The sequence below is a fragment of the Anarhichas minor genome, unplaced genomic scaffold (assembly GCF_050575085.1).
Source record: "Anarhichas minor isolate MPS153535 unplaced genomic scaffold, ASM5057508v1 ptg000003l, whole genome shotgun sequence".
NCBI lineage: Eukaryota > Metazoa > Chordata > Actinopteri > Perciformes > Anarhichadidae > Anarhichas > Anarhichas minor.
This window is the reverse complement of record NW_027466449.1, coordinates 10,715,190-10,732,300: the sequence shown is the minus strand read 5'-3', so window position 1 is coordinate 10,732,300 and position 17,111 is coordinate 10,715,190. Positions and strand designations below refer to the sequence as shown.

The window sequence follows — 17,111 nt, the reverse complement described above, 5'->3', positions numbered from 1 at the left end:
TATTTATCTTAAGAGGGCGGAGGAGTCATCAGAACAATGTAAAGATTCATGGTTTTCACTGGACAGGAAGGGTGAATTGTGATCTGTAAAGTAACTCCACATGCGAGACAAAAAGTATTATATATGCTTTTGAGATAGTATAGAGCTGCATAAAAAGGACACATTTAAGTACAGTACTTGAGTAAATGTACTAAGTTACAACCACAGTTTATGTGCAAAGGATTTGTAAAAAAACTGCTTTTAAAAGTTCAGTGTTTAATAAATGTGTTTAACATTTAAAACTAAAAGTGAACAGTAAGTTGCAGCATATGGAGTAAAAAGCAGGACATATGTTGAGTTACTGCAGCTGTGTCTCCTGGTTTGCTTACTGATGGATGCATCCTACCCCACCATTACATGCCACTATAGCTAGAAAAAAACAAAACACACATTCAGTATTGCAAACTGTTTATTCATAGTAAATGAAAAGTGTGCAATTCAGTGAGTGGGGAGAGAGAGAGAGAGAGAGAGGACATGGGTGTGTGTGGGACGGTCGATGTCTTTGGTCCATACTCTGGTGGAGGGGACGTCAATGAATTGGTGGGAGACAAGAAAAGGCACTTGAGTTTACAGTTGTCTCAGAAAAGTAGTTTTGAGGAGGAGGACACAAAGTCTACTGGAAGAAGGAATGAACGAGATGTTTTAATCTCCATTATGCCTAATATGAATATCACATACAAAATGCCCCATGTGAGCACAAAATTATATAGCTACATAAATGTATATACAGTAAGGAATCAGAAAGTAAAGTAGGGCGGGATCAAGTAGAAGAAGAGGAAGTGAAGTTTTGGATTAATCCCCTTTGGAATTCTTTTACAGGCTGAGGAGGGGGAAAAAGGCAGCAACTTCAAAACAGGACAAAATTATCTTTGGCGAAAACCTAATGTTACTACAGATTGGAAACAAGTGGATAAAGTGAGGCAGACTACATCTACTCTCTGAGTCATGACTGAAAGAATCCAGCACCTCCAGGGCTCACTGGAGATATGTGGAATAAAGCCGATTGATCCGTCATCTGTCCGACAGCTTTCCATCCAAACTGTAGCCCCCAAAACACCAGTCAAGAAAGGTCTTTACCACCTCCGAGAGCATCGAAAGAAAAGTTTGACATTTCAGGAAACACACTTTCTCACTACATTACTGAGTTAGATAAGAAGCAGCTAGCTTAGCTTTGTTCAAGAAACCAAACGAAGGTCACCAGGGCTGGTAGGAGGTTTTTGTCACATTAAGACAGGAAACAGGAGTTTTCTAGCTTCAGGACCGTGTGAGTGAGACAGTTCCTTTAGTGGAGGCGGGGCGCTTAACCAGGTGTACAGTCGCCAAAGCAAGCAGTTATTCTTCATTCTTGAAGTCTTTGCTCCTGTTAAACCATTCACTGTTTGAAAACACTTTCGATAAAGCATACATTTCACTTTTATGTTGCTGCACTATCGTTGATGAGAACCTCAGGTGTTGTGTTTTGTTCCACCCCCCCCCCCCCCCAACGCACACAGGGGGCAACAATGAGCCTAATCTCACTGAAAACACACTTCTACAAGCGACACAAAGATGAGACGTACGCTAAATCAGAAGTGTTTCCAAACTGTAACAAAGGAAATGAGTGTATTTCACAAAATGTCATACTTTCCCTTTTAGTCTAAACATATTTATGTGTCGTTACAGCACATATTTAAGAAAGATCGTAAACGAGTTAACGCTCTTCTCGCCACAACATTAACTAATATAATAACTGAAGTAAAAACTCAAATATGACGAAAAATCTCCCTTTCATCAGAAAACCACGAAGAAATTTTAAAAAAAAAAGGGCGGGGGGGGGGGGGGGGGCTTAGTATGAATTAATTTTTCTTCCAAAAGACTACTCGAAGGAAGACGACACATTATGAAGAAAATGCAGCAATTATGTAACAACCAGTCTATGACTACAGCCTTGCAGCTCCACACACTGTACGTACACAACTACAAGAAGATCAGAGGAATCACCAGGGGTCCCTTAAATAAGAGAGCACTGAGAGGAAACGTGCCACAACATCAGCAATGAGGTATACACCAGCTGTGGACACGACGATGAGACTTCCGCCTCAAAGCATCTCGGCCGCCGTAGGACAAAAAAAAAAGACAACCTGCCAATGCATTCATCAGTTTTTGATCGTGAACGTGAGAATATAAAAAAAAAGGGGAAGAAAAGATCTTATCCTCTCACATATATTTATAAACCACACGGCCGCAGTACCATCTGTTAAAAAGCTCATGATGCAGACATACACGTCTCTAGAAAGGCAAATGTGAAGTCTCTCTGTGACTAAAGGCAAGCATGTCATTAATATGCCCTCCATGTGCATACAGCAACATAAAGAAGAAGAAACGGTGCGTGTGGAAGAAGATTCATCAGAATAAATGTCACGGGCTAAATATAGAACAGCATGAGGACTGTTTCCTTTGTTGCGAGTTTGAACATTTTTTTCAAAAAGTATGTAATGAGCCCTCTCTGTGTTACAACCACAGCGCGCACAGTCACCCCGCTGGCCAGTGTGGAGGGCAGCATTTAAAAGGAAAAGCTTGACCTGTTGGGGAAATGTGCACATTTGTTTTCTTGCAGAGAGTTGGAGGATAAGTTTGATACCACCCTCATGTCAGTACGGCAAATATGAAGCTACAGCTAACAGCTGATCGGCTTAGCATAGCTTAGCATAAAGACGGGAAACAAAGGCAACAGCTAGCTTTGCTCTGCTGAGCACATAAACTCCCATAAAACTATAACTTGTAGTTTTTACACTGAAGTTATTATGCGAAATAAACGACAGAAAGTGTAAAATTTGTGAAATTTGGATTTTGTGACATTAGGACCGCTTAACCGCTTTTAGTCTTTGTGCTAAACTAAGCTAACCGTGTGCTGGTGATAGTTTCAAATTTAGTCTTCAAATATGAGACTGGCATCCATCTTTTGATCCAACTCTCTGCAAGAAAGAGAACGAGTCATTTCTCAAACGTGAAGCTGTTGCTTTAAGAGGGCCTCCTCTGTGTCCACAGAGTTCCTCTCAAGCACATTGAAGTCCTAGTGTTAACAAGTTTCCTATGGTTTATAGCAGCCATATGAAAAGCTCTGGAGTACAGTTTCGATATGTTTAATTGTTCTTACCTTGTATTAACGATAGTCTGTAGTGTTGATTGCATGTCTACTCTCCTCATGACAAAAAAAAAAAATCTCTGTTACTGCTAGAACTACTTTTGCACTTTCACTACGCTTTCTATCGTGAAGGCATTGAAATGGTTCTGCGGGACGAGAACAAAATAAAATAAAAATCAGACGTGCAAGTCAGTGAGCCGACGTAAAGCCACGCAAAAACAGAAATAGTACGAAGAGTTCAACTTCAATAGTGCAGACATTTGTTGCAGGTAACCACGTCAGTCTCCGGCAGACAAAAATAATCCGTTACAGAGACCGACGATAGCGATGAGATCTCTCAAAGAGGGCCTAAAGATAGAAGCTGTTACCTTAACCAGGGAGGGAGAAATGCAAAAAAGGAAGAACAAATATAGAATCGTGAGAGCGTTTCAAGTTTGAAGGATGAATGGATAGATTTAGCGAAGTGGCATTGCAGCTCAACTGACAGAAGTATGTAAACTTGTATTCTATTCTTCATTGAAAGGAGTTCGTAGAGGGGAGGGTGTGGGGAGGCTATGGGGGAGGGAAGTGCGAGGGTTAGTAGACGGGGTTTGATTAAGCACGGGATTCTTGTAATGTCAAGGGCAGGGCGTCCGCGGAGGCCTTTGGGGCAGCCCGTTATTAGAGGGTCGGTCTTGGTTGTAGGAGGACGTGGAGGAATGGTGGGGACCCCTGGAGCTGTGCGGGTGCTGGGACGGACCAGAGGAACCACCAGAAGAAGCGCCGTCACTCTGGTAGCGGGGGTTAGCACGCCCGGCGCTTCTGTCGGGGTAGTAACCGCCGTTATACCTCGGACCCCCCGAGTGATACCCTTGTCCCTGGAAAGTACGCCTGTTGCCGTGGAAAATCTGAGAATTTGGATGATTAAAATTCAGTGAGCGGCTGAGAATTATTGACATTGCTGAAGTAAGTCAACACCTTTTATGGTCTGAATGAAAACACAACTGACCTGTTTGTTGGGTGGAGGGCGGTGTATACTGGGGGGGCTCTGGGTCTGGGTGGGAGGAGTCTCCAGCAGACTTGGGCTGGCAACAGACGAGGACGTGGAGCTACAGCGGGACCGATTTGAGTAGCCCGTATGCGGATGGTAAACTGTAAAAGAAAACGACACGGCAAATCACTAACGGTACAACCTGGGACCCGTCTCATGAAGGTAAACCTTCAGAGAAGCGATACGTCAGCGAGGTCTGTATCGGGGATTGGAAGAGGTTCCAAGGAAAAGCTTGGCCTACCATACATTGAGGTCAATGTATTATTTTAAGACATATCTATGAGTAAATGTTCAGTGGGACTAAGAAGAGAACATTAATAATAATTATGTGAACAATATTTAGTGTCGTGCTCATGCCCGACATGTTTCTTCATTATTTTAGGTCCCAAAAATAAACAGAAATGTTCTAACGATCTTCTGTTTTGGTGGGAAACCTTTAACCACTGAATCATGTCAAGAATTAAAATCAAACAAAAATCCATTTTTGGAGAAAGAAAACGTGTTTTATCTGCCGTTTTTTGTATCGTCAGCTTTGGCCTTGTCCATTTCCTCTCCAAGTCATTTAAAGTGCCACACATATTGGCCAATTGTGACGTATAAGAATTGGTTTATTAGCCACTGTGAGTGTGCTTCCAGTCAGCTGACAAACAGCTGTGATTATGATTATGACCTTATAAAACGCTCAAACTGAAATGCTCGCTTTTCTGATTTGTGTGAAAAGTCTTTTGCATCATTTATGATCAATAAAAGTCGGGAGGAGTGTTTTCAGAAATGTTCACTCTGAACACAAACGAAAATGATGCCGTACCTGATCCAAAGCCGGAGATGCTCGTCTTCAGCGGTTCAAGATCAAACGTGAATCTTAGAGCTCTCCCGAGGTCTTCATCATATTTACGCTCACTCACAAAGTGCTGAGGGGAAAAAAAAAAACACCAGATTATATTATATATATCATCAGCATGCTACAAAATTGTTAGCAGTGGCTCAACAATGAACACAGACTTCACGATGACTCGGCTGTGCGCTAAGGAAGAAAGAGAGAGGCGGGGCCATACTGGAGCAGCAGCATTGTTTCAGTACCTTGATGTCCGCACGCAGCTCAGTCAACTGATTCTCAGACATGGACGCCGACTGGTCCGTCAACCTCCTGAGCTCCTCCGCTCTCTTCTGCCGGGCGTCCAAAATTAGCACTGAAACGAAACAAAACAAATGTGACCTTTTACAGATATGAACATATGTTATGAAACCAACAAGAAGACTTTCAAATCGCTCTTGAGCATCGCGTCTCTGAGCGCAATAGAAATTAATATTTGGTATTGCGCTTGAAAGGTGATTTAAAGGATTAAACGATTATCAGTATAGCTGCAGATTATTAAAATGTTGTAATTATTATAACGTTATAAAGTTATGTTTCTGTATGACGGATATTCCCTGCAGTCCCAGTAAGTTTCAGTTTCCTGTAAGAACTCAGCTGTCATTTGATATCACAAGTACAAAGTACAGCTGACTCAGCATCTAAAAGATAAACAAGGGTCAGCGATAAAGCCATTTTCAAAGAGATACCATGTACGCTGCTCTTCAAACATGGGAAATCTCCTGCCACAAACGCCTCATTGGGTCCCGTCAGATGTCTGCGAGGACGGTTCTATAGGTTTGAATGGACTTTCATGCTTTTAGGTTGTAGAAAGTCCTCTTTACAAATAGATGGTGTTCTGTATGAAGGGTTTTTACAGAGGAACAGCTTCCTGTTTCAATGTCACATGCACAGTAATAAAGTCTGCAGCCAGCTGGAACTATCAGGCAACGTGTTGCTTTAGCAAAGCTCTTCTTCAGACTTCACAGTAGAAATAGCAGGTGCGTGTCGGGTTAGCACTGTTGGAACATCAGCTGAACTATGGACCGACAAATCACAGTTTAAACCTCTTCAATATAACCACTGAGTCACCGTGTTTTTCTGGGCTGGAAAACAAATTCAAAATCCAAGTTCCAACTGCGCTGTCGCTGGTTCCAGCTGTAATTCGAGGATGTTTTGGAATGTTGCTTTAACAAAACACCACATTTGTCGATGTCACAGGGGGCTTTAGGAAGTTTTGATGGACATTTCTTTGTTATGGTATTTTATAGAGCAATCGTTTAACTGGATTCCTCGATTAGAGCTAAAACAATTAGTCCATAATTCGCTCAAAAGAAACTATTTTGATGATCCATAAGTTGACTTTCTTTTATATTATTATATATTCTATGAGTAATATGCAAGTTTACTAGTAACTAAAGTTGTCAAATAAATGTAGTGGAGGCAAAAGTACAATATTTTTAAGTATAAAACAGCAAAAAATGCTAAATTGTACATTCACTCAAGCACTGCAGTGCTTGAGTGAATGTACTAGTTTCCACCACTGAAGGAAGTTGTTCTGGAATCGTTTTCCTTTTTTCTAACACTATATTCACCAAACAGTTAATTGAGAAACTAATTGGCAGATGAATCGATAATTAACATAAAGGATTTAGCTGCAGCCCTGAACACGTGTACCAGACGCTCCAGTATGGACCAACAAGGACTGGACTCATCAATGCATCTCTTTCTGGATTTAACTGTTGCTGTTTGTATATCTACATACAGATATCTGTTTATAGAGGTTGTAAAGGAAAACCATCAGTTAAACACAAGTTTAACACAAGAAGGAGATTAGTAGGAGGCACTTTTTGAGGAAACCTGGCTTTTGTAACGTCGAAGAAATAGTTTCTTTGCTTTCCTCTCAATCCCCAAATCACCTCGCACAAAGACAGCATTGAGTCTCCCCCGACACCTGACACTATTCACTTTTTCCAGGCCTGGAACACACAACACTCTACACTGTGAGGACAGAATAAGAGAGAATGGCCTACTTGTACAAATATGCAGTCTTGCTCCGTCATGTTACACACACACACACACACACACACACACACAGAGAGAGAGAGGTATGCTGTAGGTATATCAGGACCCCGAGGGCACCACTGCAGTTTTGAAGAAACTGGGACACAACCATTTCTTTTACGACCTCTCCGGAACTGATTCAGGTCAGACTCTCCAGGTCCTTGAACGAGGTGATCATTATATGTGGAGAATGCTAACAGCTCCCGGGTGGTATGTGAGAAGCAGGTCTTTAGTTCAGTCTACGTATTGAGAGAGACACACAGACACACAGACACACACACACACACACACACACACACACAGTACTTACTGGCTTCTGCTTTCACTTTGTCCATTTCTCCCATTAGAGTCACTTCTCTGTCCATTAAACTAGAAAAAAAAAAAAAAAAAAGAGGGGATGATGAGTCATTTTTCTTTACTTATTCCGAGCTCTCATTCATATACATATATACATACATACACACACACACTCTTTTTATTAACTATACAAGTTCAAAGCAGTATTAGTATTGTCTTTTCCAAAGAGAGATCCTTCATTATTCTCTCTGAAAAGCTGAAACGAGATACTGCAGCTTCCTGTTGATAAACTGAATATCTGTTCAGCTCCACTCTGAGCTCCTCACGACTGCACTGGCTTACCAAAGACAAAAGACAGAAAACCTTCATATTGCATAAAGGGACAATCATGGTTTTCACAAGTATGTAGAGCTTCTGTAAAAGCAGAATGGGAGCATCTTGATTAGGATAATGGTGTTTTTTCTCTCCTATAAAAGGTATTTTGTGGTGTTGCACTTGTTTGTACACGCAAGACGGGACGGACGTAGTCGTAAAGAACGAGGAGAAAAAGAGCGCCTGAGGAATAAAAAAGGTCAAAACCTGCACGGTTTGACTTTAGCACACCTGGGCCAGTGATGCGATCATAAAAATAGAATGATAGTAGAACAGACATTAAACAATCTGCTGCAGCCATTTGACCAGTTCAATAGAAAATGGAGCGCAGCGCTGTGCACGGACCGTAGATGTAGAATGAGTTAGTCCACCACAACGCTCACAGATGTTTGTTATGTTACACAGAAAATGGCTGCTGCTCTGACAATCCTGCTCAGGTAAATATAATTGAATTGAGCTACTAAGATATTTTACATACATGTAAAAATACTATAACACTCCTGCATTCAAAAACTTACTTTTGTAAAAATATGCAAGTATAAAAACAAAAAAGAAATACTCACTATGCAGCCAAATTGTTACATCATGATATATTATAGGATTGTTATAATTGATGCAGTAACATGTAAGGCTGCAATACAGATTATTGAATACATTTTTGTCCTGTAAGGTGGTTTAATTTACTGTATAACAATACATTGTATATCATATACTCCTAGATAAATGTAGTGAAGTAAAAAATACAACATTTCCCTCTGAAATGTAGTAGAGTAGAAAGTAGCATGACAGTTGTATTCAAGTACAGTACTTGAGTCAATGTACTTAGTTACATTCCACCAATGATTTATTTATTTATTTATTTATTTATTTATATATATATATATATATATATAAATAAATAAATGCCCGAACAAAATGCAACACTCAAAGCGCCTTAGTAATAAACATGCAACATGAACTAAAGAAAAAACTATCATGGAAACAAAATAGTTCTTCACAACCGAATGGGTCCAGTTGGCTGTGGACCTGGAGGAGCTAACCTCAGGAACTTGGAAGTCCCTTCTACGCATTTCTGTTCCTTTAATCCCGAGTAATCACGGCCCCCGCCATTAAAGTTCCTGCACCATTGGAAAGTATCACCCCTGAAGTAGGAACTTGTTTAAGCTACTTGATCAGTCATACAAGCACTTTTCAACATGCTCTCAAATATTCCATCACATTGAGATTCAGCTACAGAACATGACCGGAGGCAGAATTTTTTTAAAAAAAAGAACCGTGCTCACCAGCTCAGGAGCTCGGCAAACGTCTGCTTCATCTTCTTGATGGAGGAGTCCATCTCCTCCTTCACCACTATCCTGTAGCGAGTCAGTGAGGCGGTGCATCTCTGCAGGTCCTTCACAGAGCGGTCGATGTTGGGAGCTGAGAGGTAAACATTAACTTGACTTAGGCACACGTTGAAGAAGAAGAAGAAGTTGCTGCGACACATTTAGTCCCAGACTAGGTTTTACCTGCGCCTTGGTAACAGCACACCGTGCGTTGTTATTAATCAATGATGTTCTAAAAGACTACATGCAGGTAGATAAGTTAGGATTTAAGAGGTATTTGGTGTCTAACCCATCTTCTTGACTCCCGATGATCCCTGCTCATCGTTGATGGGTGGGAATGAGGAATGAGGATGTGAATTTGAGCCTGGCCTGTGTCGGTTCTTGTTGCCTCTAGGAACCTGGTGATTCCTCCCTCCTTGCTGTAAGGGGGGACTTGGAGCGCTACCTTGACTTTCTGCTTCTGCACCTGTGAGAAGACGGAGGACTTTATAACAAGTAGAGTACGTATTTACAAACCAACTTTCCCCCCAAAAAACTGCTTAAGATAGAGATGAGCCAAATTAGTCGACAAGTCGGCCAGAATATTTGGCTGTTTAGAATGAAGTTTAAGATAAGTCACCAAAAATATTTTTACCACTTTAAAATAAAGAACAAATGGTGAGATTTGATTAGAAATACATTTGACAACTTGGCATATAACGATACGAATATATTACGTAGAAAAGGTATTGGACTTGAACTGAAGAACATTTGATCCTTATAATAATCGACGCCCTTAACATTGCTACACAAGGCTGTACATAAACCTGTATTGCTGTTTGTGAGAAGGTTTCATTCACAAAAATGTTTCCCCATTGTAAAAGCAATAATTTCAACAGATAAGAGCTTTGAACCCTGAAACAAAACCGATGACGTAGTGTCGCAGTCATCAGAGAAGCACTGAACTCAGACATAAATAAAGGACAAGGGAAAGCTTGACATGCAGTTAAACTGGCCCGTGATTCAGCCGTTCCTCTTTTTGCCTTAGTCATTCATCGGCGCTGTCATTACCGGGGGTTTCTGACGTAGCGGGCTCAGAGTCCAGCTCCACCGCATCCAGGGAGGCGGAGTCCAACTGCTCACTCAGAGAATCAAGAGACTCTCCATCAACGACCGACCCGTTGGCGTGAAAGCCGTTCACCTCGTCCTTGCCCTCCTCGGGCGGCGTGGCCTCAGGCGGAGCCGGCTCTGCTGAAGCCTCCGGCTGAGGCTTGGGCTTCTTTTTCTTCTTGGGCTGAACAAGGAGATATCAATGTCAAACCTCTTTGTTCAAAATTCTCATTGTTCGTGTTCTCCATCTTTAATCAGAGCGGTGACTCGAAACTATTTCAGTGCACACGGGGAGAGGAAGACTCAAGCACGAGCAGAAATACAGGTTTGGGCATTTAGATTCAAAAGCCACTTAGTTATAGTTTACAATTACTGAAGAGCACTATGAACATGCAGCCATTTCATTCAAATAAAGCACACATGATTATGCTGACTCAACAGAGAGACACTCAAGATGCAGGCTTTCAGGTTCTCACCTTCTTTTTGCCGGTAACATTCCACTCCTTCAAGATCTCGACCGCACTGCCTGGTGTGCAAAGAAAACAATGATGATGATGATGATGATGAAGTGCCACATGACGAACAATATCTGAAATGCCTTGAGGCTTTGTTGAGCCACCTAAATAAGGAACAAAGCAGAGTGACGCACGTGGGACAACCCTCTTGTTCTATAATTAAACCTGCAAAACTACGAGGCACGCACGACGCTCAGACTTGTGAATGTAAAGCATGACGTGCATGAAAGAAGTCGACCTCGAGGTCTTTGTTAAGCCAAAGCAATGTGGGCGGCATGCCAGGTCTGACTTCAGTGTAGTACACTAGCAAGGTATACCAGTATTGCCCTGTACTGAACTGTGAAACAACACTAATTGAACATCCGTGCGGTTAGGATGCTGCACCTTAAGGTGGAGCACTTCAATGAGTGGTGAATAGGTGTGATATAATGTCGAAGGGGCTCTATTGTAAGCGGATCTATCAGTTTCACAAGGAAGTCATTATTTATAAAAGGAGGCTTTGAGGCGCATCATTTCACATTGTTGAGGTCAAACAGTGACGTCGTCGTACCTTCTAAAAAAGCTTGAACGGCCTTGTCGACACAGTTCTCAAAATGCTGCAAAACCAGAACAATCTCATTGTTGCTTTTGTTGGGGACGACGGCCCTGACGGCACTGATCTGTAGAGAAAAGGAAATAAGCACAACAGGTATGAAATAAAACAGGTTGTAATATCAAATAGTTCAAGATGATTCAACATTTAGTGTAAATTTACAATGAAGGCGTTGTGACATTTAAAAAACATTTGGCTTAAAGACACAAGCCGTCACTTTTTAAAAATTGCTTCTATTCTATAAATTGTTTGTATGACAGACGAGCGTCGCCCATTTGCTTCCTGTTTGGGATACTGTCGATGTGTTGAGACACGAGCACCAGCTGGAGGAAGCTTTCCCTCACACTGTGTATGGATGAGCTCGTCATCGCTCAATGTGACAGCCCGTAGCGTTGGAGCAAGACGGACGATCCCATCGGAGACATTACGCACGATGATAAAGTCACGGCCAAAACAAGCTTCCCCCCCCTTACAGGTTGTACAGAGGCGTCACCGGTACTTCTCCGAAAAGTTCAGAGATTTTCAACAAAAAAAGGGGGTAGCGCTTAATAAAAAAAGGACGCTGGGTACAGCGCCTTTTCTCTGGGCGGCCACATCACGAGAAGCATTAAAAACGACACTTGTCAATAAGAACCAACGTGTTTGTTGAAGGTTTTGGCTCTACTTTACTGCCACTTTGTTTCAATGAGACTCAAAATGTGCATTAAAGCACGGAAACCCCACAGAAACGTTAAATTACAAAACCAAAGTCTTCCATGAGAACCGTGAGACTCCACTGTGTGCTGCCCCGTCTTCCTGATGCCTAGTTCACAATGCATGACTTGAGCCATGAGCTCCCCGACAAAAGCCAGAGAACAGAGGCAAATCGGCATGGAGCAAATTTGAATCCATTGATATAAAAATAAGTGATTTTATGTTTAAAAACGATTTATTTACACCTGCCAGTGATGTGCGCTGTGTATACTTCTTACCTTCTCCTTCATCCTCTCAGTTGTTCCTCCCTGGGACATGGCCATTTTTGACCGAGTGTCAAACACCACCCCCGACGTGTCTGTTAAAAAACAAACAAACTCCATTGTCTATTCAGGCCTTGAGGCATATTTGCAATTCAACTTAGACGAGCATCATTTGCAAAACAAAGAACCGGCAGACATCTTCAGGACTCTCCTGGAGAGAGACGTTGGCTACTGTTTGTGAATCACGTTACGATGACAGATTTATGCCTGGGAGGATATTTGTCTTAAAAAGGAAGGACTTTTGTTCTACATTGAAAAAAAAAAAGAAATCTAAATTTTTTTTAACTGAAGTCAATCAATTAATAAGGTTGACCTAACAAACAAGTTGAAAATAGATTTGGTTTGTTTACAGTCGGCATCATTAGCAAAAGAAGCTGTGGAAAATAAAAAGAAACTCATCTGTGGGTGAAAGGTCGTCAATCTGATTTAAATGCCTAATAACCAATGAATGCTTCCAGAAACACGTGTTTGTAAGACAAACAACCTGAGGAGCGTTTCTGTGATCAAACGCAGAATAGAAACAGAGCTACAGTAAAATAATAAATAAATGTATATTTCTAACAAAGGTCTGAGGACAATTCTAAAACAAAAGCCTTCAGCCGAGTATGAAAAGTCAGGGTGAAGTCCAACGTTAATCTACTGTACGTCCATTTAAAGACAAGGAAGGGAAAGAACGCTGGCAGAGCATTCTTGAAAAATAAAAGCCATATAAAGCCTTATAAAAGTTGTTTTTCCTTTGCATGAAAGTAGGTTAATGTTACTGTGCATCTCCCTTTAAGAGTAATTAAGGCCCCGATACCGATATTGAGCCGATATTGACTCCATTTATTTGTTATTTTAACTTAAACTATGACTTACCTAACTTAAACAAACATTAAACTAAATTCTGCAGCCATTAAAACACAAGAGACATATTTCATGCGTGCGATTGTTGAGTGAATACATACCCTTCTGGTTTTTCTTTGCCATGTTGTCACACAGAAATATCCAGGCGACACTTGGCCGTGCACTTCCTCAAGACTGTAATCACACTTCAAGTATGCTTAAGATGGTGTTCAAATAAAGGCTCCCAGAGACGTCAATTCCACTTTGAGAGAAGATGCCAATAAGGCTCACGACGTTTCTCCACCAAGTTGATCCAAATCTGTGAGGGGGGGGGGGGGGGAAACAGAAGTGAAAATGGTTTTGCCCCCATGAACTAGAATGTAGAAAAGAAACAAGTCACAATGGTGCATGAAGCAGAACTATCTACTTTTGTAACATCGTGAAAATATGAATGCAAATTAAATCCATTTCCTCTATGAATGAAAAACAGATTTCAGTAAGTTATCGTCTGTCTGGCGGAGCATTCTTGGGAAAAAAAATAAAAATCTGTAGTTAATATTGTCGTTGGCAGAAAAGCAGCATCTAGTTTGGGGGGAGGGGGGGAGAGGATGTTAGCAGGACTTCAGAGAAACACGTCTTTGAACGGCAGTTCCTTTTTCTCAGTTCTCTGCAGGGGTGATGGGTGATAATGCTGCAAGGGCTGCACCTACGAATTAAAACCATCGCTTCGTCTGGAACCGATGATGGAAGTGAGCCTTCTCGTATAGGCTTGTATTGTTATTTCACCACTGTAGAAGACGCATATATGTGCTGTAGAAGACGCATATATGTGCTCGACAAATGAAACACACTTCAGCCATTTTGCCTCCAGACCCTCCAGCAATCTGGATTTTGGATTTTTTTTTTTTTGATGAGTCAGCCGTTTGCCAACTTTTTAGGTTTCTATTTTGACCCAGGGTTTTCTATAAAACGAAACTTACAAGCTTATACAAACCCACACCCTGTTGATTAGGACTTGGCATGACTCACAGAGTCCTGGTGCCACCACACCTCTACTGTACAGACGTCAAACTCACCATGAGCACGATCAACAAGCGACACTGCAGCAGCAGCTCATGCAAAGCACTAGGATGCATTGTGTTTGTCAAGAGGGATGGTGCTCGAGTCCTCAAGAGACAGAGAGCCAGGTGCACTTGTGATGCAACTCAGGAGAAGTGCTAACTCAGCACTCAAATAAAACTGGCGACTGAAAAAAAAAAATTTGAATTGAAGAGTTGGGGAATTTAAATTAAAGCTGGAGGGTCTTCTGTCACAGTTAGAGTTGCGACAATTGTTGTCCGAAAAATATTCGCCAACTTATAATATCCACTTAATCATTAAAGGAATTTTTCATGCCGAAATGTCAGAAAATGCTTTTTTTCAGCTTCTCAAATATTGAGATTTCCTGCTTTTCGCTGTTTTACATCATGTCAAAGTGAAGATCTTTAATAATATAATATTAGACCAAACAATTCATCCGGTAAATTAGTGTTCAGTTGCATCTCTATTCATAGTAGCATACATAATCTCAAACAAGCCTGCAGTTTGTTTTATTGGGGTCCAATATGCGATTACTTAGATATTTCTTTCATCACCACAGACCAAATCATTTCTTCTCCTGACAAACAGGTAGAAAACCAGCTGCCTCTGTGTCCAAAGTCCTGCACTTAAAACATGGAGCACCTCTTAATGCAGGCCAGAAAACCGACGTTAAATATCCTAAATTAAAAAACAGGTAACGTTAAAGGTATAGCTAGCTAATCAGGCAGTGATCCCCGGCATTACTCGTCGCAGTCGAGTTAGCATCTTAAATAATATAACGTAACGTCAATTCAAAGTCCGTGCAATTCTGCTCACTGCAGAAGTCATATTAGCCTCAGGGTAGCGGTAAAAAAAACACACTCAGATATTCAGGGTTTCCTGCAATCACAGCGAAAACAAAAGAACCGTATCGACTAACTTTAACCAAACAGCCAACTTCATTTGAATGTTAACTAACCATGTGAAATTATTAATGAAACACGATCAAACTGCGCATATTTTGCACGTTTCCAGCTGACCCGAGGGTTCACATGACGTTATTTATGTCCGGGAGGTTACGTTCACGATAGCTTGCTAACATCCTAACGTCTGTGTGGTTAGCTCCGCTGGTCTTTGCGTTACTAACCTCAGTAATTTACCATTTAAATCCTCAAAACAACAAAGACTAAATGCAACATCAACGCCTTTTCTGTGGATCATTGGATGCAGCCTTAGCTAGCTCGCAGCTAGCAGACATCCTTTATTTTTAAAGCTAGCCATACCTGCACGTTAGCTACTCAACTCTGACGTTATACAGCTAAAGCATTGCTTATTAGATCCGTGATTAGATTATTGTGTTAGTATATATACATATTATTAAATACGTACTTGGTGTTGGTAAGAAAATTGAACAGTAGATTCTGAACACAGGTCACCACTGACTCCACCGCCAGCCGTCTGTACTGCCTAGAAGTCTCTGCTGTGGGCAGTATTTTACTCAACTAGACTCCATCGGGGTTGCCAGGTTGGATTCAAAGACCCTCCATTTTCAACAAGCAGTTTTAAAAAACGTGAGGGTTTCCAAGTCCATGTACGTACAAAAAGATCCGCATGTATATATAAAACACTAAGACAATCACTGATAAAGATGTAGATAAGAATTACTGTCTGATAATCTGGGGAAAAAGAAACGTCAGATAATCTCTTTTACGTTAACTAAAGGATCAAAATGGCTGAATATGGTATATTCGTGAGTTGGAGAATATGACGGTATCTTTACAACCTGGGAGGACTCATATGTTTGCAGTTGATGCGCATATCTTATATCTTATATATAAAGATAGCGGGGTACGCCATTGTGTGTGTGTGTGTGTGTGTGTGTGTGTGTGTGTGTGTGTGTGTTGACGGTATTACTGCTGGCTGTGTAACATATTGCCCCTCTGGGATAGCAGACATTACCCTCCAGTACAATAGTCTAACTTAATTGCACAAAGGGGTACATGGCTTTCTCTTTTTGTATGACTCGTGAAAAACTTGTTTTAGTAATGCTACCATATATTATATCATCAGAATATTATTACTCATGCATTAATGTAAAAGCATAATTCTACTGTTGTAATTGGCTGGGGTGGATATATAGGATTTCAACAAATTATAATTTTCATTGATTGATTGTTTGGTTTGTAAGAATTCTGAAAATAATGAGAAAAACCATAAAAATTACCCAGAGCCCCAAGTGACACCTCTACAATGTTTGTTTTTGTATGACGATTATCAAAATAGTGTCAGCTGAATAATCGATTAATTGTGCCAGCAGTACTTTTATACAAACATCGAACAAAAAGTTCGGAAATTAGTGTTTGGTAGATTATTTCTCTGTTGTAACAATGCTTCTTGGCAATGAATTTTATACCGTTGGAAAGCCTGTTTATTTACCTTTCAAACGGTGCCCCATTTGTAAGGAACATGCATTTCTGGGATGAGCAGCACAGCTGAGTATGTGGGTTGCGCCCATGAAAAATTTGCCAAATCTTCTCTGCCGGTGTCGGCAACACCTGCACTGGAACCTGAACATGTGGAGGAACGTTGTGTTCAGCGATGAGTCCAGATTCTGCCTAAGGAAGTTGGATCGTATAGGGTCAAAGTGTGGAGAAGACGGGGAGAACGCTATGCTGATTGCTGCACCGATAGAGTAACACCTTTTGGTGGAGGCAGTGTGAGGGTGCGGGGCGGCATCTCCATCACTGGAAAAACGAGGCTTGTCTTCATTGGAGGCAATCTCAATGCAGAGAGATATCGAGATGAGATTCTGCAACCAGTGGCAATCCCATTTCTCCACAGTCTGGGACCGAACTCCATCCTCCAAGTCTCTAAGATGACAACGCTCGCCCCCACAGAGCGGGGTTTATCA

General features: G+C 41.3%; 1 protein-coding gene across 1 annotated transcript; it reads right to left on the bottom strand.

Moving 5' to 3' along the window:
• Positions 1 to 430: 430 nt before the first annotated feature.
• On the bottom strand, positions 431 to 15,687 carry spats2 (spermatogenesis associated serine rich 2). The gene is made up of 13 exons (XM_076097365.1): positions 15,590 to 15,687; positions 13,264 to 13,460; positions 12,272 to 12,351; positions 11,259 to 11,367; positions 10,670 to 10,719; positions 10,155 to 10,377; positions 9,394 to 9,570; positions 9,063 to 9,198; positions 7,421 to 7,479; positions 5,274 to 5,383; positions 5,002 to 5,104; positions 4,152 to 4,294; positions 431 to 4,050 (listed from the first exon to the last, which is right to left on the bottom strand). Exons 2-13 carry the CDS (start codon positions 13,283 to 13,285, stop codon positions 3,781 to 3,783), a joined length of 1,482 nt encoding a protein of 493 aa, XP_075953480.1. The 5' UTR covers positions 13,286 to 13,460; positions 15,590 to 15,687; the 3' UTR covers positions 431 to 3,780.
• Between the last annotated feature and the right edge of the window lie 1,424 nt (positions 15,688 to 17,111).

What these genes read in the sequence shown, in the direction of transcription:
- spats2 (XM_076097365.1), bottom strand. Translation starts at nt 13,285, where the DNA reads ATGGCAAAGAAAAACCAGAAGG. An exon ending in GGCAAAGAAAAACCAGAAGG is followed by an intron (nt 12,352 to 13,263) that starts GTATGTATTCAC and finishes GTTTTTTAACAG; the next exon opens with ACACGTCGGGGGTGGTGTTT. An exon ending in CTGAGAGGATGAAGGAGAAG is followed by an intron (nt 11,368 to 12,271) that starts GTAAGAAGTATA and finishes TTTTCTCTACAG; the next exon opens with ATCAGTGCCGTCAGGGCCGT.